Here is a 26,805-nt window from a genome sequence, read left to right as displayed (position 1 = left end):
AATCACATCACTTTAAATTCGTGTGAGAAAATGTTACAGTAATCCTGAATATAGTGATATAAAACTATTTCTTGGGATTCTAAGAATAAAATGCTGTCATTATGTTAAGAAATGCTTAGATTCAATTCTTAGTTTATATCAAATAATTGGGGAGGTAGACATGATTAATGCCTTGGTTGTATGAACTTAATGCATCGAAGAGGAAGATGAAACAGAAATGTTCATATGGCAAAACCAGTTCTGTATTTATGCATTTTCCCCCCAAAACCCCCTATAAAAGTATCCTTTACAGCAGTTAAAAAGAAACTGAGGGGGGTAAAAGGATAGTCAAATAGAGGTGTAGAGTTCTCAAAGACAGGCCCTTAGTACGTTAGGACAGGAGCGGGATGGTGCTGCTCTCTCTCAGGACCTTTCAGGTCCCGTGTTCTGGAGGACTCCTGTCCCCGAGCAGGGCACGAGCTAGCGGCCTCCGGTCGCGGCACCAGGTGCTGGCATCGGTGCTGCTGTCGTGTGGAAGGTGGATTGGAGGGGCGGCTCCAGAATTGGGTCCACAGGTTCGGTTTGGGTCTTTCTTGCAAGTTATTTTGCAGTACCGTGTGTACGTGTTGAGGCCGGTCTGAGAAGCTGGTGAACTTCTTCCGTTTGGTAAATGTCATGGAGAACAGAGACGTTTCCACCCTCTCACAGGGCCGTGGAAAGGGAGCAGTTGTGCTTTACCCTTGCTTCAGTTCTTTAGAGCAGTTGTGGAAAAGAGCATAATTTAACCACCATCTGTCCTCTGATGTCATCAGAAGTAAGATCTTACGTATAATTTGAGCTGTTTAGAGAAATGTAGCTCATAAAATGCATACATTGAATGGATGCTGTGGAACTGCGTGTTTGAGAAGGCCTTTCTTGTGTGGAATCCAAATTGCTACAAAGTTGTAGAAAAATATATACAAACAAGAGACCTAGCCATACAAGTAAGTTCTTTTTGCATTTTAACAATATATCCTTCCATGACATTTATGTCTAATTTGGTTTATTCCAGCAACAAGTACATGTTCATGAGAGTGATCATGAAAATAATTTTGTAGTTCATCACTGCAAACATCTCTAGGTTAGAAAGCAAAGAAAGAAAACACGTTCTTTAAATATTCATATATTTTTAAACAAATACTTAAACTACCGTGGCCTCTCCTTGGCTTTGTTACTGAATGTGTTTCTCTTAACATTTGGTCTCTTTCTGTATTTTAAGCTTCAGGCAACAACAGGGTGTGATGATAGTGAATGTGCTTCAGAACTCTTTGAAGTAACATCTGTAGATCTTGTGGCGTCTTTTTTATGTGAAACTTAGTGGGTTGGTCTAAGCTTGATGTTTGTATTAGCCTTGGACAGAGGAAAAGTAGACTTAGTATATGTAGGTGGATGCAGAGATATACCCAGAATCCGTGTCTGATTCTCCATTTTACTACCTTTGAAGGCAATGTGGACAGAATGGAAAATCCATTCTTCTCTACAAAGAGCCAAAATGGTAAATTGAAACGCTGAATGTGTGACACCAAAATATTTGGTGTGTTTGTCTCGGAGAGAACTTTCAAGATTCAGACTAATTTTATAACACCTTAATCTTGTATAAATATTAGGACCAGGACTGCACTTTGGACCACCTTTTAATATTTATGCATTTAAATATGGAATAAGTAGCATTAAAAATCTGGCATATATTGAATTGCCTTGATTGTCAGTCAACAGAATAATTATACTGTGCATATTCATGCAAAGTTACTTCTTGCATATAAAAACTTTTATAGACTGTATCCTTCTTAAGAGATCTGAAAATGTCCAACATGAGACCATTAAATATTCCTTTCATTACTGTTCCTAAGACTCGCACAGTATCACACTTCGCAAAATATCATTCAGTTACTGCTGTTGGCCATGGAATTCACTGAAGGAGTTCATATTAAAGAATTTGGCTGGAATCAGAGAGATTAAGTCAGTGCTTTTTATTGTTATTGTCGAAGTTTTTATTTGCTGGCTGAAAGCTTTAGAGTAACTTCAAACGTTTTTGTTCTAATTGCTTTCCTAAAACTTTTAAATCTGTACTAACTGCAAACAGTGTGTCTGATGGAGATTTGAGGATATATGAATAAAATATAAATGTCTATTTTTCTTTAGGATCTTGCTCAAGTATTTTATCCTACTGAGGTTTTTTTGGCTCTAAGCAAAGAGTAGAGAATGTGTGTGTATACATATATATGCATAGACATGCATGTATAAACGTATATATAACAATTAGTGTGGCAGATGTTTAAGACTCAAAAATTGGAATCCAAATGGTCCCCTGAATTAAAGGCTCTTAAGATTTTAAATATCAAAAGACTGTTAAATGTATGATTGTACAGACACTTATGTACAGATTCAATAATTAACGAACCACCATTGAGATTATTCATTTGCCTAAAATTCAGCGTTGGGGATGTGACTGCAAAACTGGGTACTTAGAACATTTATTTTAACATTTTGTGCTCCTGTCTGTTGTTTGCTAGTTGCTCATCAGCAATGTGTTCTTAAGCAAATTAAGCTTTCTGGTGTGAAATCCTCTATAGGAACTCCTGTTTTCAACAGGGCCTGCATTTCCTCGTGATTATTGCAGGATCCTGATATGGTGTGTTGGAGAATCCTGATGTGGAAGAAACAGAGAGAAATCACTCTTGTGTAGTAAGTTCTGGTGGCCAAAGTCATCAAGGCTAACACTTCCCGGGTATATTTTCACATGTACATGAAGATCTTTCCTAGAAAATTTGTAGGCAGAACGTAGCGGGAAATGAACCTGCTTCCAGAAGATATTATCTACTGTAAATAAGAATAATACTGTAATCTGTCTCAGAAGGCTGATTTCTATTGTACTATCCTGTAATAATCACATATTGTAAATTTGCTGTGAGAATATGAATGGCAAGGCTCAAGTATAAACTTGGCATATATAATACATGCTACCTAGTGGTCCAGTACTTCATGAAATTCTTCAAAAATTGTATCTTTTGCTGACAAAAGCATTGTCTCTACGCATGTATCCATACCCTTGTGCACACACGCATGTAGCGGTTTGATCTTCGCTGTAACTGGGATACGTTATCTGCTTACTGACATTTGGTCAAAGGCTGACCCAAATGGGCAGCCTTTTGACTGCATCTGGTCCGACTCTCTGTCTCCTTTATACTCAGTGACTCAGTCCTTAACCTCCAACAGCTGCGTGTCATCTATGGTAAAGAATACTACTTGCGTCTGGCAGTGCGTGCTATTTCTTCCAAAATGTTAGCATCCTGCCAGAGGAGTACAGAAATTTCTGCGGGTAGCTATGTAGTGTCAAAATCGAGGATACCATTTTGCAATCAGACTGAGATAAAATTAGTTCTTTATTTACAAGGTTTTGAAATTCAGGTTTTAAAAGATGCTTCATTCACTTGTAATGATAGAAATCCCTAACAACTTTAGTGGTATTGCATCTCTGAACCAGCTACTAAAATCTGCCTCATTGTTTCTAGTAGCAAAAATAAAATAGAATACTTGTATTTTATAAAATAACATGAATACCACCTACTGCTTCTGAAGTATTGAAACTGTCATGAAGGACTTGCTCTTCCAGAAAAGAACACTCTGGTCCTGCTATGAACACATCATACTTAAAAATAAAGCCTCTACATAGATTAGCTGGATATCCATCTAGAACAGAAATGGTTGGAGAATTCTCGTCTGTTATTTTTACGTTCATTGAGAAAATAAATTGTGTTTCCTGATGAGAAAAAAACCCAATATTTAATTTAATACATCTGGTGAGGACACTGCTGTTCATAGATGGTGATAGTTGATAATATTAAAAAAAAAAAAAAAAAAAAAAAAGCCCCCCTCCCAACCCTCCTCCCACTCCATCTACTTCTGTTGCTAGAATAATTTTAGTGTATATTGTTTTGTTTAGAGTAATCAGGCTGAAGTAGCATTAGTCCAGCTTCTCATCTTTTAATTACAGACAGTTTATTGTCTATGCTGTCCCACTTTCTGCATGGTTCCCCACCAGCCAGCAAGTCTTAGCAATCTCCATTAATTTAATTTGGCATTTCATTCAATCAGACAGGCTGTGAACATGATGAATTTTTTTTTTTTTTAAATAACACAATGCTCATTCTTAATTGATGTCCTTATCAGACATTGTATTTGCCAGAGCTGTAATTATTGGTCAGGCAGCAAAATCAAATCTGCCCAAACGCAGTGAAGATGTTCTCCGGTGAAATTATTAAGATACAGTACTTAGACCTGCAAAGTAATTTAGTTTTGGTCTGTAATTACATCTTTTGGGATCGTTATCTTTCTTTTTACTCATAAGGATAGTGTAACCTCAGAGGAATTAATTTGCCAAATATGAAGATAGAACCGAGATTCTTGCTGTAATATATATTTGTGCAAGTAGATATTATTCTATATAAAAAATATGAGCATGCTCACACTGTGAAAGAATGATTTTATTAATGGCCATATTTTAAAAAATATGGCTTCTAATTTTATTGCAGAAATACTGGAATTGTGATCAGTTGAGGCTGCCATTTTCCATAAGCAATAACTTGGCATCAGAAATGGTAGAAATTTGGATGTGTAACTATCTAAAATACATATGCAGGTGGACATGTAGTGCTGTGACAGAACTACTTTAGAGCTAGTTCTGCAGGCAGTAGTTCAGCATCAAGACAGTGAGAATTTTGTCTGGAGATACTATCCTGAGAAACTTTAAATGTGTATTTTAACTAAACGTTAACTAATAATTATGAAAGGACTGTTAGTGTCATGAAAACTAAGTCTGAATTCTGTTTTGCAGTAAGGGTTGGGATAGGGCTTTCTTTAATAAAACAAAAAGGGGGGGAGTGGATTCTGTAATAGCTATAATTTTTTTTTATTTATTCTCAGGTATATGATATGTAGTCTCTGAGTACAGAATTGCAGTCGTTCCTTTTAAGCAAAATGTAAGTCTCTGGATTAGTTATGAGAAGATGATAAAATGTGTTTCATTCCTTTTCTGGATATATTTTGTTTGAATTTTTCATTTGGGACATTTATTCACATTCCATGGTTTTGGTGGTATTCTGTGCTGGAACAATAACCCTTCCAACTGTTTCCTCTTCCTTGTGGTTGCACTATTAAATTAAGTAGCAATATTCTAAAAAGAATTATTTAGAAAACCTAATGTATTTGCCTGAAGAATCTAATTTTACTGTTGAGCATAAAAATAGTAGTATTTTAAAAAATCATTTTTATTCCATTGAGATGCTCAGATAAAAGTCTGGGCTCCTCTATGTCTGGTTTTAAGTTACTTATGTATTTCTGTATTTGCACTTTTTAGGAAATGAATAGTGGGTGTGAGTTCTAATGTTTTTCAGATTAGAGTTGCACCACAATTGAGTTGATTTAAAGACAGAAATGTAGAAAGTTGTAATAAATACTAATGACTGAATGTTGTAAGTAAAATAATTTCTCCATTAAAATCACTAGCAAAATTCCCATCAAGTTTTATAGGTTCAAAATGTTATTCTGTGTGTCCATAACACCTTCAAAATTAGTTATTGGCTTTACTTTTCATGCTTTTTTTAATATTATGGGTTTGTGGTGTAAACTTCTCTTTTGATTGTTTTATTTCTTGCTGTGGCTTTCAACTCATCACAGTTGCAAAAGAGCCCAGACAGTAGTCGCTATTTAACCTTTTGAGGCTTTCTGAAGATTTTTTTCAGTGGGAATTCAGACTCTGTGGACAGTTAATCACTGATTTTTACCCCAAACGGCCAAGGTTTTCTGTGGTGTTCATCATATCAGACTTGTTTCTTAAAACAACCATTTGTTAGCCTCAGCTTTCATAACCAAGCAGTTTTTAAGCTCTGGTGAGTGCGAAAGGTAGCTTGAAAACTCAAGTAGAGTTGTACTGTGCTGATTAAAAGTGGCTAATCCCTTGATTTGCAAACAGGTGTCGTAACATCTGGCCTAGGAGGTTTGGTCTATGAAAATGTGCAGTTTGTAGAAGTGGGGCACTGACACAGTTTTTGAATCCCCGATCCTGGGCAGGAGTTGATTTGGTCTTCATTAGGGCATGCGCTAGGGAAGGAATAGAGGGCAGGAATTCTCCCTTAGCATTGCAGCTATACACCCTTCCTAGAAAAGATGAATAAGGCTAGATGTTGGGCTTCACGTTTGGTAGTCAAAGCTAAGAGAAGAGCTTCAACAAGCTATTTGATAAAGAAACAATTTTCTTGACATCTCTATACAAGGTATTAGTAAGCAAACATCCAGTCTCTCTCATTACAGTCTTCATGTTGGTTCTTACGGATTTCAGTAGGACAAAGATTCAAGTGCCCTTGCCACATAAAAGAGTAGAGGACTGAGCTGTCATAGTTTTAATGCAATGATTTGTATGAAGAATGAAAGCTGTGATTCACAACCAGTTCCGAAGAGGTTTTGTTGCTTTGCAATCCATTTCATGAAATCAGCATATGCTTGTGGTTTCCGTTGCTTTGCTGTGGCAGTAAGTTGTCGTACTCATGCTTAATATATTTATCAAAACTTAAGACAGGGTTTGAACTCCTGAAATCAAAGGAAACAAATAGTAGTTTGTAATGCAATGACGTGTTGCCAAAGGAAGCTGAAAAGATTTTATTCTTTCATAGTTAGAGAGCGAGGGTGCTCTGAGATCTTTAGATGCAAAAGTTTATGCAAAACCTTGCTAATTGCTATGGCTAAGTAATTTGCAAAACATCCCAATGCCAGCACAAAACAAAAAGATAGCTTGACTAGGTGCTGCATCTTACTGTCTTTCTGTCGCAGGGAAACCCAATAGGTGGGACTCCACAGGAGTATACCTGGGCAGACCAAATAGCCAGGTCTTGCCTTTAATTTGAATGCCTGCTGTCAGCTATAGCAATGCTCTGAGATGTTTATGAGGGGTCTGAGCAAGGGATCCTTTAGAAAATGAATGGAGAAAAATGTTGACTGCAACAAGAGTCATTTCACAAAAAAGCATCTTTCCCAAATTATTTTACTAAAATAGACAAGAACCCCTTGTTCTATTTAGAATGATTTATAACTGTTCCCAGCTGATCACGAAGTGTTTCTAAATTAAATGCCATTAATTATAGCCTTATATAGATACAAAGATATGCAAGAAGTGCTTTGTAATTCCAGCTCTGCACTTCAGGTGAGAGCTTTTTAAATTACTTGGACCATTGGAGCCACCTGCTTGACTAAATGCTGAGGGCCCTGTGTTTCAGTACTCACCAGTGCATTGCAGTGTTAACATTGTTACTGATTTTTTCATTTCTCCAGGGCAAATACTAATTAATGGATACAATTCACAGCTGATTAGCTGTAGTTTCTTCAGTAATTACATTCGCAGACTAACTGTTCAGAAGAGGATTTCTAACCCAGTTCTTATTTCACTCTAAGCTTAATTTGTTTTTTGAATTGTTTAGGTCCTTAAGATAATAACCATTTTATTTTCTTTGTTATAGGTACCATTAGATAATAAGGAAGTTTAATCTTAGAAATACTCACTGATAATTGTTGTGCGCCTTCAATGGATTTCTAATTCAGAGACAAAAAATAAATGTAAATCATATTAGTCATGATCCATACTAACAAAAGCCTAAATATGCCAGGTTCTGACATCAGTGCCTGAGTCATACACAATAGGCTCTTAAATATTGTAGCCCAAGAACAGAATGAATCTAAGGATATGTACTTGTATCTTTTAGCTTTGACATTCCTTGTTATGTCATTTGCTTCTGCAGTCTTAATAAAATGGAAAATTATGTTGTCACTTTCCCCTTTGTTTTACTTTAATAAAACAAAAAGGAAGAAAACCACTTGGCAGTCAGAACAGCAGTAGCTGTGGCGTGAGGAATACCTGTAGATCAAAACAATATAGAATTTTACTCTTCAAGGTAAAAATTGGCTACGTTTCCATTTTGAGGCACTGGAGCCCCTAGGATGCTAAGCTCATTAAAATAAGATAGGGTTTGTTCCCACTCACTTATCCAATGTTAGAGCTATACTTGCCTATTGTACCTTTGCACTTAGGTGTAATTTGAAAATTTGATTTCTTTTTTTTTGTTGCTGTAGAAAGAATAGCTCTATTGGAGCCATTTGAGTTTTTCATGTAAATCCTTTTTAGTTTGCCACTAACTGACATGAAAAAAAAAATCTATCCTGTCCATTTCACTGTTGAGCTGAAGTACTATGTCTTTGTGCAACAAATCCACACACACACATCCGTATGTGCCAAAACAGTAATTTGAATGTGCAATTTGATTTTAATTTTTTAATCTCCAAAAATGGGTGACATCTGGGCTTTTAAAAAATGGATGACATTACTTGAGTATCTGCATAGCTGGGGATAACAGAGTTTTAATAGCTATGAGGCAGCCTACATATTGTGTTAAGGCCTCTGTTGCTTAACATGTGTTATAGATTGAAAGATTCAGCATGTTAAGTACACAAATGGAATTTCATACTTCAGAATGAGGAATCTCATCTCATATTCCTTCCTCCCCATGATTGTTGTCTGATTTTGTTGATTTCCTGTTTTGTCAATCAGACAATTCATCAGGTGCACAAGGCTCCAATTCTTTGTGTCCGTCTTCCTTTTTTCATCCTCTATCACTATAGTTTCCTCCTCCTCTTTTTTTTTTGTTTTTTTTTTTTTCCTTTTCCCCCTCCTTTTAACTTTTGGTCTTCTTTTCAGAAATGGATTTTGGAGGTTTTGGGGAAAGAGCCTTTCTTGAAAGGATTACTCTGTCCCCTCCACTGCTCAAGGATGCTGGAGGAACTGGAGAGAGTCAGGGTCTGAAACACTTTCCTGCTAAAAACAGTCAGGCACCAAGTACTGCAGTAGCAAATTGAGGTGGAGCAAAGTGGTTTTCCTTTCAGGACAGTTTCAGCTGCTCTGAAAGCACAACAGAGTTTCTTGCTTGGAAAGAACAGTCTGTGCAAGTGCATGGTTACCCATTCTCACGCACTTGTTGCAGAGCCTATGCTGCTGGCAGTGGAGTTTGCTGTTGTGGTTTGGGGGGGGGGCAGGTCCACCAAGATCTGGCAAGATGAAACAAAGCCTTCCTGAAAAAATTTGCTTTACAGAACTCGAAAATGGGACTTAAGGGAAGAATGCTTAGTGTGGCTTTAGCAGTAGTGATGTGGCAGGGCATTGTAGGGACAGCACAGGGACTTTTCTCTCTTTTGATACTGCTACTTCGCAGTGTGCGCTTTGCCTGGTAATAGAAATGTGAAAATGTGAAAGCCTGTGATTTAGTGTTTTAGTGGTAGCTGCGTGACATGCGTGGTATCTGTTCCTTGAAGCAAAGACTCTAGACGCCTGCCTGCTCCGGGAATGCGTGCAGAAATAGTTACCAGACTAGCTGCTTTTTGGAAGTGACGTTTAAGGGAATAAGGCACGCTAAGTGCCAATTAACCAAATGCTGATAATCTCTTTCTTTTCTATGCTCAGTCTGTAAAAGTGCTTATCTTCGTCAACAAATGTTCATACTTGAGAATTTGGAGGAAATGACTCTCTGGCATCTGAGAGGATCCTTTTAGATCACTCGTGTGTGAGAGGAGTTGCGCCTCAGTGGGAGTAAGTGGGCACTCCGCCCACTCCAGCCTGGGTAGATCTCAAGGTCTCAGTGTGATACAGTTTCTCTGATTTGCAAAATCTTCTGGTGTTAGTGTTCACTGGGGGTGTGGGAGCTCAGCTGGAATGAAGGATAGACAAAGGGGGATTGTTTGGCTCTTTAATTTTGTGGAAAGAATGGGATTTTAAGAACAACACTGCAGATTCTCATTCTTCCCCTTATTGACCGTCATCTCTTTAAAACCAGGTCCACTTGGAGTAGTAATACGCCAGCTACTCGTAGCTGCAGCAATCCTCTGGATCAGGATCACCTGCAGAAATATTATAATGCGTGTCAGGAAAGATGTAGTACAGCTGAAATGTCTTTTCTGGAGAACAGTCTTTTTTTAACGGACACTTAATTTCCAAAGTCACCTCTAGGTCTGCGGGCTGGCTTTGCTACATGGACAAAGTTGAAGAGATAACTTGGATATCTTCCATGTACAGACCTGGGGATGCAGAGTATGTAATAATAATAATGTTGAATCCAATCTAGTTCTGACTTCAAAGAACATCTGCAATATTACATCTTATCTGTTTGTTGGTTTGTGTTTGTTGGGTTTTTTTTCAACTTTTTCTATGCCAGGGATGGGGTAAAGAAAAGTTTATCGTGGCATGCATTAAAATCCAAATATTTATTTTTCTTTCAGTTTGGAAACAATAACAACTACATGAACATGGCAGAGGCAAATAATGCATTTCTTGCTGCAAATGAGGTAGATGATTTTCTTTTTTATCTATGCTCATATTCTGCTGTTTGCTGTGATAATTTAACAGACTTTGAATGGATGAAGAGTGAAGTGCCGAATTTGTGTGTTTTATGGAGCACAAAATAAAGACTTTAATGAGAAAGAAAATAACCTGACAGCTCTCCATTACCAGTCAATTTAGCTGTCCATAAGGCTGTTACTTACATAGCATGTCAATAGAAACAAATCTGCTTTATGTATGAAAAAAATAATAAACAGAAGGAAACAAATAAAAAGCACAGTAGGTGTACACTTTGAAAGCAAGCTTAGTAATAGTCATTACTAGCTAATGTGCTAATTTCTGTTATAGATGCAGACATTTTAATTTGGGTTCTTAATACTCATATAAGTTAGAAAACCAAACCCAGCTTTGTTGCCTGAAGTGTATGTGCTGCATGAAGCAAACTTCTGCCCAGAATCAAGAAGAAACCCCGGGGCCAGGCTGGTGGAGACCCACAACTGACTGGGTTGTGGAGGTGATGTATTTAATCACTGCCTTTGAGAATGGAACCAGGAGAAAGGTATGGCAACTAGAGTCTCCAGGTATTTGTTACAGTGGTGCGGCCTTACAGCCAGTTAACAGACTGTCAACATGCTAATACTGACCCCAGCTCCAGACAGAAACACCTTTTGCTCATCACTAAAACCCAACAGCTCTTAGTCCAAGGGGAAGGATGGAAGGTGCAAGATGCACTCTCTAGTAATGTGCATAGCAATATGGAGAACAAGAACTAAGTATTTATATAGGGTGCATGCCATAAGTGATCTTCCCAACACGAGGACAGATTAGAAAACTGGGCAGCCTTGATTTTACGTGTCGTAAGTGGTGATTCAGTTGCGGGTATTCTTGTGCACTTTTAAAAAAGCCATCTCAGAGAAAATAAGCAGAAAGGTGTAACAATAAATATGAAGGTTAGAATTAAGAGTCGTATTTTATGAATCTTTTATACAATGGTCACCATCTCTCTTTACCCAGCAAGACTGCTTAGATAAGGGAATATCGTTTGGCACTAGTTCCAGTGTTATTTGTGATAATGAACACAAACCCCATCTGTAATGACAACATGATGTTTCTTTCTGTAGAATTTTTTTCCTACATTTGAATCAAACATTGATGAAAGCTCTGCTGCCAGCAGCTGTTCAGAGACAATTTAATTCCAGCTGTGATAATTCACCGTGTCAGACATTGGCTGTTATATGTTGATACAACAGTTCTCCAGATTTGCATTTTTATCAAAAGGAACAAATGTTTTGAACGTTTCAGTACAGATGGCATTTAACCATGCACACAGTTTTTTAAAAAATGTGTACGATATAAATATTTGAAAAGTTAATAACTTTAAAAAATGTGATTGGTAAGATAAATCCCATAAATGTTATACCATCTTTTCGTCATAACTGCACCTTTCTGCAATCCCAAATTGCGTACTATTCAGGCTCTTTTTACAGACTGAATAGCCCAGTGATTTGGATTTAAGACTACTTCACTAAGGGGCTTGCTTTCTTCTTAGATTACATCTATTTTGTTCTCAATCTTAGGTCTGTTATATGTTTTTTAAAAAAGATATATACTTATTTAGACAAGTTATATTGTGAGAATTAAATTCACATTTAAAAAATGTTAGGGTATTCATCAATTTACTCTCCCATTTGTAGTAAGCTGTAAGTATTAAGATGAATGCTACTTTCCTAAGTAAAATATTGTATTATTATCTAGCTGTGTTATATATTTACACAGTTGTCCTAGAGTTATTCTGTTAGATGGGGGAAAAACATGCAGTTCTTACAATTACTACTGTCTCGTAAATATGTCAGGTAAAGCGAGGTTCAAACGTACTATAATAACACTGATTTCACTGAACCCTTTTGCTTGAACAAGGAATAAAAATATGATTAAGTGTTAGCGTTCACATTAAAGCGTGAACCTAACTTTGCAATTACTGCATTACAATTATTTAATTAGAGTGTTTTTACATTAACATGAATGTAGCTTTCTCGCTATGATTTTGGACCTGAGCACTGCTGAGCTAGAAGCCCATTTTATTCCTGTAAATAATGCCTTAAGAGTGTAATCCTAGAGCACATTCAGGCTTAGAAGCCACACGTTTGCTTTATGTTTTCTGTCTCTATGTCAAGATTACTACAACCCATTTTAAAGCACCTTAAATATTTATTGAAATAATATTTCAAGTGTTAATTACAGTGGTAATGAAAACAGCCAAATGCCACATATCAAGAATGAGTGTTTATCCGTATTGTTAATGTGATATGTTAGATTTCATTAAGCAGTAATGGGGTAGCAAATGAGTCACAAATTACAGTTGCATCTGTTACTAGACCACATTAGTGCCAAAATAACTGCAAATGCAGCCATAGGGTTATGTTCATTAGCCAACCACTTCTCCTGGCCAATCCATCCTTTGTGTTTGTGAACTATGGGGTCCACAGGAAGAAAAATTCACACCTTTTGTAATATAGCAGCAGGCAAGTCCAACGTCTCCCTAATCCAGGCCCAGCTTTCACATCCAGAATTAAGTTACAGTCCTGCAGTTTGAGCAAGATGGGTAGCGTCTCGGCAGACTGACGGTACTGCAGACTGCAGCAATCTGGGACCTCATCATTTCTGGTATGAGACCAATAATGACAGCTGACAGGTTCTATATGCAAGCAAAGGTTTTTCTTGTGCTTCAGTTTCCGTCTTCTCTCAAGCGGTTATTAATTTATATCATCATTAACAGTTTGAAGGATGACAATTTGCAGCAGTTAATGAGATCTTTCACTGAACTTATCATTTTTAAATTAACTGGCATTAAGTCATTCTTTCAAACAATGTAAATAATACATAAAACAATTTCCACCCCCCCCCAACACAAATCCTGAACTAATGCAAGCAAACAAATCCCAGAGCAGCCTTGCATGTCCAGAACACGACAAGAGTGCCTATTTTAGGATTGCCAACTGCCCAGTTTGATCAAGATGGTCCTGATCTGGGTACATTTAAAATGGCCTAATTTCAGGCACTGAATTTCTATTATTAAGTAGCAGTGGACCTGAAATAATATATGAAAGTTCATTTAACTCGCAAGAAATTTGAATAAGCATAGCTCATTTGTTTCCCAAATAAAAATCAGCTATGTTGAAGCCAGATACAGACTCTACTTGAATAAAGAGTATCTTTGACAGACACATGCACACGTACAAACACGCACAAACCCTGAAGATAACTGGCAGTAAACGTTTTGCTCAAGGCATCTTAACAGGTGTTTAGTTCGTAACAAACCTACTGTTCAAACAAAGCTGGCTTGCTTCAGAAAACACTGGAAGCTGCTGTAATCACCCTCACTCTTTTATACATGTCTCTCCTCGAAATTACAGTCCTTGTTTAAAAGGGTGCATTGTACTTTTGGGATGGAAAAGAAAAGAAATAAAGACCAGAATTATAATATTTCTTGCTTATAAGTGGATGAAAAGGAAACAAAAGATGTGAAATGGTCAGTGCTGAATTAATGTTGGGCATGTGCTACAAAGTTGTCAGTATTTTATGAAGCATGAGAGTAATGTAAGCTGTTTGTGCTATTTTACTAACATATCAATAAAGTGGCAATTTGTTATACAGCCAAATCCAATGTAGCTGATATTCAGACTAACAACAAAGACAGATGTTGCTAATTAAGTACGCATTAAAAAACTGTTAATTCTGATACTCCATTAAAGCCATATGATAATGAGACTTAAATCTTTAATCAGAATGATCCATAAACCCCTTCAGCATATGAAACTTAAAAATTTTGTTGCATAGAGAGTTTGCATTGAGAACAAAACAAGATTTGGACTGCAGGTCTGGATGTAGTTGCTGAGAGCAGGGTGCCCTAACGTGGTTTGCCTTGTCCTGTTCTTTTCTAGCAGACGTTCCATACGCCGAGCCTTGGGGACGAGGAGTTCGAAATCCCACCCATTACCCCCCCGCCCGAGTCAGACCCCGCACTGGGGATGGCAGATATCCTGCTGCCCTTTCAGGGCCTTGGTGACCAGCTGCCTGCCCAAGGAAATGAATTTACACCTCAGTTTCCCCCCCAGAGCTTGGATCTTCCCTCTATTACAATATCCCGAAATCTCGTGGAGCAAGACAGCATCATCCACAGCAATGGATTGCATATGGTAGGTCCGGTTCTTTGTGTGTTTCCGTTGCCTAATGTTGTCTGTCAAAGCATAGTAGTGTAGATTTGTGTCGTCTATCAGTTTTAATTGACCTCTCGGAAGATCTGTGTTGTTTCCTGGTATTGCAGCCTGACCAAGCATTTGCCAATGTTCTGTATCGTGTGCAGGCGTGTTCTGTATGAATGATGACACGTGTTGTCAGTGTTACGCAGCAAACAATGATACGCTATTACTCAGTTCCCTAAAGCAGTTGGCAAATGGTTAAGGGTTTAATGTTGGTGGATTCAGGAAGATAAACGTGGTGGTTAACGTACAGCACAATGCTATAATGTGTGTGAACAGATCTCTTGTGAAGAAGCAGTCAGGCTTTATAAACACAGAATTTTAATTTTGGGAATGGACTTGGAAGCCCATATCCACTGGCATCATATGCATCTCAACTGCTGCTAAAGTTCAAAAATGTGTTATACAGTTGACACTGGCATCGAGAGTTGAAAGACCAATGTGTTGGCCAGGGTGAACAACAGCATTTAGAAGGAATCGCTTGTCTGTATTTCAAGTGTAGGACCCACATCTGAAAGCCATCAGGATATTTTGAAAGTGCAGTATTGAGAGTAGCTCAGAAAGGGAACAGTATGCCAGCAGTAAAAAAAGTGTTATTTCCCTATATTCTGCATATTCCATGGGCTAATTCTTTATAAATGGAAATTGATTTTTTAAATTTTTTTTGTTTAAACTCATAATAGAACTGATTGACTATACTCAGAAATACAGGGCTATAAAAAGACTTTGTTCAGTCCAGTGTTGTTGTTGACCACAGAGGCTGGGGCAGGTTAGGCCTGTTCTCCTGTTCCTGGGCTGTTTCCAAGCCCTCCAGAATGGGGAGGGACGGTCTGGCTGTGAGGAAGGGCTAAGTGACAGGGACTGTGAGGCTAATTCCAGTGATCATTCCTGTTAATTAGGACAATCAAAACCAAGGCTGTATGGAATCTATACACACTGTATGGCTGTGATCTCAGTGGGAGGCTATACAAGGCAGTTTCCACTTTCTTGTTGCATTTCCCTTTCAGCTTTGGGGGATCTCCATGCTTGGGTTTCTCTAAGCTTTATACAGTAACATTCATACTCGCGGTGATGAGACACAGCTCTGAGTCAGTTTATCACACTTAGCATTTTAAACTCAGTGGTTACAATTAGAATTAGTTTCTGTATTGCATATTGAAGACAGAGTGGACGTTTAGCTTGAACAGATATTTTACATCAACTATATTCTTTCTGATTAGCTGTTTTATATAGGACCTTTTGCTAAACTTGGCGTAGCGAAAATGCAGATTTACTGCTGGACTGTAATAAAGGTCATCATGTTGTCATGTTAGAATTTCGTGTAAATATTTTTTTTTTTATTATTATTCTGGCAAGTGAAAATTAATTAAAGATTTACAAATCAACATGCAGCAAATATTTCTCTGGAATTCTGCAGGCTGCTGGCTTTGTTGCAAATTTTAATATTTCCTTGGAGGTCATGAAACGCAGCTAGCACTAATACAGAATTACGCACAAACTGCTCATTACTTAGGAGGTACAGAATTCAGTAATTCCACAGATAGAAAGCAGGGACTGCTTAAAACAGGCCTTGAAGGATATGATACTTCTTTTCAGATCCCATTTTCCATGGGTTTTTATATGCACTGGACATGTTGGGTGACTACTAAAGAAAGATCAGATAAATAAAACCTGAGAGTCAGGAATGTTATGCCTGAAAACTAAAGTAATGGAGCGTGTGTACACTGAACACAATGAAACTTGCTCAGAAATGTGTAATAAATATCACGGGCTGGATCAGTGTTGTGTTACACGTATGAGTATTCCCTCAACGTTATCGAGTGGTTTGTAACCTGACCCAGTTTTGCCTTTTAATTTTGCATCCTTTCACTGAATGTGATTCTTCCATGACTACATGCTGTCACCTTAACAGTTCCAGCCAGAAGAGGTCTCCTGGTTAGATATCTCTTCTCTCACGTCTTCTTGCACTGGCTGAGAGGCTTTACATCTTTTCCTTCTTTTTCTAGACTGTGCAGTGTAGAAATTAATGGCATAGTTTACATTGATTTCCGTGGTAAGAATTTGTTCCCATATAGGTCAAAGAGTAGATCTAGAGAAGCTCATGCCTTCTTCTCCCAGTAGTCCAGTGGTATTTTCCAGGGTGATTGCCAGTTCAAAGCTGTGGGTTGTGTGTGTTTGGCTTCAGAGAATTGATGAGGAATTGCGTGATTTGATATGGAGGAGCCACATAGGGAGGTTCGTGTGTCAGACACTTCCCCACAACCGCTTGATTTGTTTTATGCTGTGAGGTGGAGTGGCCTCTGCCATTGTATTTTAGTCAGTAGCCTTTTTCTCTTCTGCTCCTAAGTGCTGGGTAGCTTCAGGAAGTTTAAAAACGTTAACAGAGGGTCCTTGCATAGGTTTCCCCTGAACTCACATAGCTCTCTTTAGTACTCAAATTTTCCAGCAGTTAATCTGTATTTCAAAAATAGAAAATGAAAACATTATATCATATTTTATGTGAAAAATGTGCACTTTATTAAACTGGTAAATATTTATTAATGATATTAGAATTCATCTTTAAATTAGACATTTCATGAATTACCTTGCCTTGGAGCTATAAAAACTTTATTGCAGCAATAAAAAAATGTAAAGGAGGCATTTTGACTATGAAATTTCATTTCATGGTCAATTGAATTTACTATATCTGAAAGAACTAAAGATGGGGTTGTAAAATAATTACGATGTTCGTATACACTTACAGAACAATGTTCTTATCCAGCAATACTAGGATAGTCTTATTTAAAGGCTGTATTAATAGTGTATTGCTAATCACTAAAGCTTCTTTAGCTGAATACAAACTTAAATTATTTTAATATGAACTGCACTGAGTTTATTGGTTATCTTGTGAAGCATTAGAGAGCTTTACTGTAAGCAATATTTAATTTAGATAAATGTAGTCCTACCCTGTTGAAAAGTCTGGTAGAAGAATTTCACCTTGAAGAAATGTCATGAGATTTTAAATCACAAATGTTGAAAAAATAAAATGGGCTTGGACAGAATTATGATTAATACTGTGTGTCTTTGGCTTTTTTCTATGTACTACCTGACATGTTCACCTATAAACTTGAATGCAGAATCACCAGAGGCATGGTTAAAAATAGGTTATGTCAAGGTTTTCCTATGTCTCCCTTAGGGTATGGAGTTGGCTAGCTACCTTGTAATACTCCTGCAAGTATCTCGCATATTTCCCACAGGAAGACCAAAGTAAAAAAAAAAAAAAAAAGAAATAATTCTCTTTTTAACATATTCTTTGTGTATTATAATACTGAAAAAACCATTCACAGTGCAAGAAAGATATTTATTCTCAGCATACATGTGGCCTAGCAATTATTAAAAGATCATATTGATGAGTTAACAATAGTTCATACTATTCAGATATACATACTATGGAAAGAGTGACAATTTGTCACACTGCTGATTAACAACTTTATTATTGGCAACAAACAACGCATTTATCTTACTTAACAGCCTTTTTCTACATTTAAAAACAGACAACAACAAAAAGAGGAGATAAAATGGAGGCAGTTTGATTAATTTTAATATTTTAATAATATGCAAATAAAAGCCTGATGTTCAAAAACGAGTCACTGAAAAATGGAGTGTTGATGTACATTTGACTTCAAAGAACACATGGATTTACATGATGCAAATATTATCCCTATAAATACTTGAATATAAATAAGTGGAAACCAACAACAATATCCTCATTAAAAATCAATCCCCAATATTTTATATTAATGCTCTGTTTTCTGTTGAGCTGCCCATAGAAAGATTATTTTAATCTGCAAACTGTGGCAATTCTATAAAACTACAACTTGTGCTCCTGAGGGTTCCTTTTTTTAACACCTCTCTATAATCTGCCCAGCCTGCTGAGTAGCATTGACATCAGTAGTACATCAATTTCAGAAAGTGGATTATTTTTACTAGACAGCTATTGTGACATATTGGGTCAGTCATAAATGAAAGATATTCATGCAAGCATGCAATACTTGTAATGAAGTCTCACTCTGACCTTCTGTATGATTGATTCTGTAATTTAGTTTTCTCAGGCAGTGCCTGAAATGAAATGAAATCATGTTGAACAAGTTTTGAATACCCACAGTGCACCAGGAGAAGAAAAATCTGCAGCCCCAGAGGCTTGAGAGAGAGCAGCTGAACGATTTATCTCCATGCTATTATAGCCTTTGCCAGCATTCAACATTTCTTTTTTTTTTTTTTTTTTCTTATTTGGCTTAAGTACTTAATTCTGCAGGTAGCTGTAAATGGGAAAATAAAATGCTGTTCAGATTTAAAATGACAGGACAGGAGTATGTGCAGGGGACTGATAAAATATCTTGAATAGAACTGACCTTTCATGTAGCTGAAAGTTACTGGGGGATTCATCCTCATAATTACCATATAGATTATTTTTATTTCTTTCCTGCAATGAAACATTTCAGAGAGCAGTAGTGCTGATTGAATGAAAATTGAACTTGTTAACATTCTTTTCAGCTTAGCCTGTTGTACGTAACAGAAGGTTAGCTTTGATGAATTTCAAAATTCTCTTTCTGATATCTAAGAAACACACAGTAAAATAATTGTCTCTTTTCAGTCTGATTATTTTATTCAAAAAAGTACAGATGTTACAAAGACTGATAATTTTACATATATTGCTCCCTATATTACTTACGCTGCTAGAGCAAATGTGTTTCCTATTTGATGAAGATTTGAGCCTGTTTATATTTTACAATTGTTGTGGTGCTGTCAGTGCATTCAGGATTCTGCACAGATAAGGCTAATTCATAGTGGAATGCGCTCATCTTTAATTACATTACTACTTAGGAGTGGCACTGTGCTCAAATCAAAGACATGATGGTGACTATTGCTTTTATTTCAAGAAGAGGCTTTTTAAATAAACAGCTCAATGATATGGCTTTAAAAAGCTGAGTTGCAAATTTGAGCTTATTAAAGGCTGCATGCAATAGAAATATCATTAATGTTTCAGAACAGTGGTGCCTTGTACTTAAAGGTCTAAATCTTTTTTTAGTAATTTAAATTCCCAAATTACTAATTAACTGAATAGATTGACAGAAGATTGCAAGAATAAAAGCTAAAAAAGTTGCTTTAAAATTGGCAAAAGACAGTTATTTCACTACTCACTGGACTGCGTGTCTCTAATTCATATGTTTAATTTTCCTTTACAAAGAAACTTATTTGTAAATGTCTTTTAATACCCAGTCTGTAATCTCCTATCTAGAGAGAATGGAGTACGTTTTCAATTAATACCATGTTATAACAACATTGTTTAATGTGTTGCAGATGAAACAGTTATTTCATGGGTCATTAATGTGTTTAACGCCTGGAACGCTCTATTAAAACAAGCCCTTGTTATTGTTATGAACATGTTTATTGTCATCTTTTAAGATGAAGCATACAACTAATTCTGGAAAGTTACAATTATTCATTTATAGGAGTAGCAACTGTTCTTACTAGAAAGAGAGACTATCTTCAGAGTTTTCTTGTTTTTATTTTTCCTTTGATTACTACGGTGGTTTACTAAACTCAAGTTTTAAATCAACAGTGTTAGTCTAGTTTGTATTGGACTTTCCCAGCAGAAATGGTAGCTGCTATCACCACTGTTTTTAATAATTGGTGGCACCAAGAAAAATTAATCTCAAAATTAAGTAATGCCAAATTAAATGATGCTCTGGTGGCTCAGATCATTGACATTTGGCTATATACAGAACCCTTCACATGGTGGTGGACAGTCTGTAAAATTAGACCTTTAGGACTCAGTTGGGATTTTGCAGCTCCGGTGCCCACTCTGGCTCAGCTCAGCGCTGTGGCACGCTGGCTTCTGCCCACACGTCTGAGCTGTGTGCTTTGCTGATGGACTTTCAAGTCAGGTTTTTTTGATTGGTGTATAGTTAAATATTTTATTTTACGTCTAATGATGTAGTTGCGTGGTTTTTAGTTACCTTTCGGAGAGCGTGTGTGCACAGCTTGTGGGGCCTCAGGGGAAGGTGGACGATGGGCTGAGAACCCTGGAGGCAACAGAGAGCCCTGGCTTCTACACAGAAGCTACGTGCTGCGACTTTAACGTGGTATGAAGACGGTGCTAGCCTGATGACGTACGAAATAATAGGGTTTTAATAGTGTGTAGATTTTCACGTCCTCAGTGACACTGTAATACTTGGTGTGGGTAATATAGTCACTTTTCTGAGAGATGTGCTCTTCCCTCCCTTCTCATCGATACAGACACAATGGGCCATCTGTTAATGAGTTGTTATGGTTGGAGAAGGAAACCTATTCTGGTGTTCTTTTCGAAAATAGGCAACTCATAGTAACGGCAAGAAAGGACCTGTCCATAAGAAACAAAGTGGCAGCAGTTGCCAAAGACATCTGTCTGAATAGCAGGTACTGCTGGTGCTAAAAAAAGGAAATAATTAAAAAACAATGCAAGTAGTTTATTAGCTATCGAGATACATGAGGGACTTCTGCACGAAAGAAGAGAAACACAGTAACATTGGCAGAACGGTCTGGGAAAAAAGACTGTGACTACTTTATATTAACAATGCCTAAATCAAGATCCATCAACTCCAGAAAATATTGTGAGGTGCCATATGAATATGTGGAAAATGGTATACCCCAAGGGGAAAGCTGTCAGGAACTGGAGCAGAAGCTGAATCTCTGATGTTCCTAAGAACAGGAACGCAGGCGTATATGACCATGGACACCAGCTGTGCATTAAGCCTGGCTTTAAACTATTGTGCCTCCTGAGTTTAAACTCTTAAAATCAGGTGCTACTTTCTTAAGCCAGCCAAATGAGGCAGATGCCACAGGTCTGGATATGTTGTACCTGGCCAAAGGCTTTGTTGGGTCCAGCCACCAAGGTTCTTGGGTCATTTGAAAACTTCCTTTGAAATTCCTGCTATTCTCTGCTGTTACCACCTATGTTTCCCTTTGGACAGCTTACCCAATACTCAGCTTCCGCTTCAAGTTCTCAAGGAATGCTAAGTCTCTGTAGAATTTAAATTATTCTGTGTTGTCAGGTAGCTGGAAAAAAAAAATACCTAGCTCTGGTAATAAAGATAATGAGACCTACTTTTCTCATTTGCTTTAAAAACCAACAACCAAACAAAGAAAACCCAAACAAAAACCCCCAGCCCCAAAGAAAAAATACTCCCCCTGAAGATAGCTACCAACACTTGTAGCAATTTTTAAACAAATACCATGTAACCCCCAAGTCTGTCCCCCCCAATTCCTTGCATAATTTTTGTAACCTTTGATAATTTTTGTCAGTTGTCATGCTTCCTTGCAGTCTCTCCCCTTGTTGCTTACTGCATAATAAGGACCTTTGAAGTCTGCCTTTGATTTGGTAACTGAAGCACCTGAAGTTGCAGAGGTTGTAACAAAACCGCTAACAGCATTTATCTGACATTCTGGGACTTCATTTTAAGTGTCCAGGGTTTGTTTGCAATGTGCCTTTGCTATTTGCATACAGCAGACCTAAGCTTGTACTGCTAATTTGGAGAGAAGCTCCTCATGCCACCAGACCCATCAGATCAGAGCCCATCTGTGATCTGAGTCACACATGTATTGTCATCATGCTGTTGGGTACCTTGTCCAAAAGGAGTGTGATTCAATATGCTTTAAAGTATGGTAGGTGTTTGGGGAGAAGAGGGTGGAGAATGTCTTTAAATGCCTCTACAAAATGGTGTAAAGATCAAATTATAAAGAAGTTGTGAATCAGGTGATGCTAAAGCATCAGCCATCCACCCACTGTGGATGGGTGGAGGGCTGTCGCAAACCTATGGTGCCATCCGTCTGTAAGAGCAGAAGCCTTTCCCGAGCAGAAGGACTCCATAGTGACTGAGGCAATCAAGAAGCATTACCCCTTCAGCCTGCTTTGGGGACTGCATGAGGAACCTGCGGGGTCACAGGAAAGTAAATCGGCAAGAACAAAGTTCCCAACATCAAATGCTCCACGCTAGGGAGGTGGGGCATCAGGGGTAAGAATTATAAGCATTTCAGAGAGAAGTCTTTGTCTCTTAGTTTGGCAGTTGTGCGATTTTGCCCTAGCTGTGAGCTTTTCGTATTTCTTCACCATGTAATGCAGCATTTTGTTAGAGATAGCTGAGCATACTGTGGATGAGGCCACAGAGCAGTGTTGCAGAGGTGCCTAGTCCCGGGACCCGGAGCGGTGTTGGTCTGGCAGGTGCCCAGGCTGGTTGGCCCTGTCCCTTGGCACGTTCTTGCTTGGAATCGCATCTCTGAGGTGGTGCTGCACTGCCAGGTGTGGGTGTGCTCCTACTGCCTAATCCCCGAATGCGGTTCCGTCGAAGAAATGGTTTTAAGTTGTGATTTGGTGGTCTCATGGCACTCTTACCACCCCCTGTAACAGGTCAGGCTGTCTGCTCGGAAGGAAGCTCTGTGCTGCACAGGGGAGTATGAGGAACACCAGCCGTGCGAGGGGTCACTGCCAACGTGGTTGCAGATCAGACCCCAAAGAAAAGCAAGGGACAGTAAATCAGAAAGATGCCAATAAAACACATTCAGCTAACTTGGAGGTTGCAGCCGTATGAGAAAATTCTATCATCTAGCAGGAGATGAATTTCTAGAGACATCTGGGGTTGCCAGAACAAAAGGAGATGGTTGCTTGGTTTTGAGGAATAAATCAGTGGGCCCTCACGTTTGTTGGTTTTGGTTTGGGTTTTTTTCTCTTCATGTCCCTTCTCTGGCTTATGTGCTCTGAGTGAACAGAAGAGAGTAATTTCTGATGTAGTGGGACTGGGGGAGCACACAGACCAAGAAATTGCGTATTCTTCATGTTCTCCAGGCAGCAGAACGTGCGCGAGCCTCCTGTCACCAGCAGATCTTTTAGATCCAGCTGCAGACATAACTTTTTTCCGACCCGACGTGTACTTTGTTGTAGCCTTTCTTTGGGAATTAAATTAGGTAAGCTTTCCTTTTCTACAGAGACATGAAGCAAAACATGGGAGTTTTCTCATTGCTGGAGAAAAGAAGCTGCTGCTTGTAGTGGATCTTCTGATAACTGCAGTTTGACAGATCTATTACTGATGGCAGTATCTGAGGAGGGGAGAGGAAGGATGCTGCTTCAGTGGTGGCAGCACCAAGTGCAACTGTTTTGTATTCTATTAAGTAAGGATTTAATCTCTGACAGAGAAAAGCATCCTGTTAGTTTGGTTTGTTTTGATTGGCAGTGAATTACAATCTTGTAAAAATTTAGATTAATGGATTCTTTTATCTATACTTGTGGAGAAAAAGAGTATTGAGGATTTCTTCTAGAGATATGCTGACTTGCCCGAAAGTAAAGGGAGTAATTTACAGACAGGGACAACTGAGGATTTCGCTCGTTACACTGCAGTACATTTGCTTCATCTTACATATATCCTTTAAAATATTACATCAGCTTAGGTTACATTGACAGTGTTGAATTCTTGAGGCAATAGAATATATAATGTTTTGAGTCAACTTCTGAAACCAGAGCACAGTGAGCATAACCAAAAATGTTGGGTTTTGCATAGTTATTTTTGTTGGCAGATTTCTCACTTTCCTTAAAAAACTAGCTCATGCAGTATAGGGTCAGATCCCAGCCCTACATCTTCCTGTGGGCACTTCCATGGGCTCAGTCCTGACATGGCTAGAAAGAGTCTTACTGGATATGTTGCCTATTTAAATGGTTGAAGGCTGTAGACATTGATTTTAATAAAGACTTCAGTATTACTCAAAATGTTCTAAAAAGTAATTTCCTAGTTACGTTTTTAAATATCATGTTGAATATTCCTAGAGATTAAAATTCTATCAGGGTAGAAATCCAGGATAAAACTACTGTATGTAAATGACTGTCAAAATGCAGGGTAAGTGGAAGTTGGGGCACCTCTCAATGTAATGGCTGCATGCATTTATCTGTTAAAATAAATACTAGCTGTATTACTAGCAGTATTAACTACTGGATGCTTAATGAGTTGATAACAGAAGAACGAACTATCTTTTATTACCTTAATTTTGCCCTTAGTACTCAGTGGTATGTTTCGCTCCAGTACAGTAATTGTTGAAAAACACCTTTGGTAATACTGTATACATTAAAGCGTGGGAGTTCACACATTCCTTTTTTTAAAGTCTCATTACTCTGTTGTTTGCTTTCCAGTGGCTGTTGAGGAATTGATATTTTACCAGTTTTTGAGAACTTACACTTTTACAAATCAAAGTAAAATAAGCTATATATTTGGCATATGCCGTGAGACATGTGTCCTTTGGCAATATGACTAAATAGGAGTTCTTTGGCATGACTGTCTAAATAGATTAGAATAGTTGTGAGTAGCATAGTTTGATGGACAGATATCCTTATGGTTCCTTTGAGGCCTTCTATGCATCAAATGCTGAATGTCTTTATAATGTGTGCTATCAGAGCTGTGCAAGAGAGTGGTGACAGAAAGCCAATGTGCCTAGATGCAGTCACCATAAAGTTGTTTTGCGAAGGGGGGAACATTTTGGACCATATTTTGCTTTTTTTATCCATGAGTATAACTGAAGAGACCAGAGGGGTGGCTGGCACTCCCCTCAGTACAGGTCTCTATACCTTAGGTTTTTTGTACCGCTCATGTAGGGTAACAACAGAGAGATCTGAGACAAAGTCATTTCAGTCTGCAGAGGAATCACACGAGTTATTTCTCGTTGGTTTTCCATTTCACACATTATGTCCTTGTTTGATTGTCATGCTGAGTAAACCAGCGGTTGAGTTTTGCCTGACTTGTGTTAAAATCACCAAGTTTTGCCTAGCTTCAATCCAAGACACTAAAGCAGATCAGGCTCAATCAAAATGTGATTCTGTCCGCTTGAGAAGTTCATGAATTTTTGTCAGAACTAACCTGTCATTTTTGCATGATGTTACAAAAATCCTGAATGCTCATAATACTTGTGTATCACATTTACTTCTGGTTAAGTTTATGTAAAAGAACTTGTGATATTCTCTAAAATTTTCACAGTATTCTCAGTGGATTATTTTGAATACGTGAGCTTTTAAATTTTCCTGTAGTAATGTAATTAGCATGTCATGTGGATGTTTTGGTGCACTTGTGCTTCCATGCGTGCTCCTGATATAAGATGATTTTCGTTGTTAAACATTTCTTTGATAAACATTTCATGCATAATGAAACACTACCGATCCTTTTGGTTCAGTATTGGCCTTTGTAATATAAGGGAAAAAATAAGAGTAAAGGTAATTGATGGAAATGTTGTTTTCTCGATTATAGATTCCTCCTTAGAAGATGTTGTTTGCTCAGGAGTTATATACAAATGCTGTGGACTTTAATGTTGCTATGGACTAACTCCCCTACCTTCTTGCTACTTGCTAAACCACCGTACAAACATGAAAAATGGTTTATGCTTCCTTGTCTGAAAGCTCTTCTTATAGGTACCATATGTTGTTGAGGCCCACAACACTGGACCACAAAGTAAAAAAAAAACCTCCCATTCCTTTCAGATTTTTTTTTAAATATTGATTAGGCATATAACTTAAATTCAAAGTGCAGAAAATACATCGTTTGTTGTTATCATATGTAAATGATACGAGATTGGAAATGATACAGAATATTTTGTTTTATGTAATATGTCTTATCTCTTTGGTGCTGGATAGCCAGTTACAAAATATTGTTGTTTCCACTTCTAGCTTTTCTGAAGTTTTCAAGATTTAAAAAAAAAAAAAAGCTTAAAGAATTAAGGAAAAGATACAGAAAAGAAAAACTGGAATTAAATAAGTGGATGTAAAAAACCACACAAGCATCAAATAGTGTCAGAAAAAGGGACAGTTAAGAATTCATGGGCTTGTGTATAAAATTAGATTCTGGGTCAGTGCAAGTCAAGAGAATTTAGTCTCAATAAAATCATAGATGCAACCGAAATGACAAGACTTGGAGTAAATGGTTTGTAACCCACGTCATCACATTTTGTTGCCTCGGTGTAAAGGCCAGAAAGGCCTGTATTGTGTAACAATAAAGAGAACAAAAGCTAGCCTTTTAGGTGTAGAACACCTCCAAGAAAGTACTGCCTGCAAAATACTGAAGAAAGTTAATTTCTATGAGAGAAGGTGATTCTGATGATCTCCACCTTTGC

At 37.8% G+C, this 26,805-nt stretch overlaps 1 protein-coding gene across 7 annotated transcripts in view; it reads left to right on the top strand.

The window, feature by feature from the left end:
• TOX3 (TOX high mobility group box family member 3) overlaps positions 1-26,805 on the top strand; it is a 113,829-nt gene that overhangs the window by 46,713 nt on the left and 40,311 nt on the right. For 3 of the 7 annotated variants that reach the window (XM_052797611.1, XM_052797605.1, XM_052797608.1), the window contains exons 2-3: positions 10,330-10,395; positions 14,332-14,586. In XM_052797611.1, coding sequence (XP_052653571.1) covers positions 10,351-10,395; positions 14,332-14,586 — 300 coding nt within the window. In that variant the 5' untranslated portion in view covers positions 10,330-10,350. Of the gene's footprint in view, positions 1-9,652; positions 10,142-10,329; positions 10,396-14,331; positions 14,587-26,805 lie in introns of those variants that run through there. The other 4 variants (XM_052797607.1, XM_052797609.1, XM_052797612.1 and 1 more) reach the window with 3 other exon arrangements.

Source organism: Harpia harpyja, chromosome 9 (assembly GCF_026419915.1).
Source record: "Harpia harpyja isolate bHarHar1 chromosome 9, bHarHar1 primary haplotype, whole genome shotgun sequence".
In the NCBI taxonomy this organism is placed as follows: domain Eukaryota; kingdom Metazoa; phylum Chordata; class Aves; order Accipitriformes; family Accipitridae; genus Harpia; species Harpia harpyja.
Note: the sequence above shows the minus strand (reverse complement) of the source record. Positions and strands in the feature narration are given on the sequence as shown.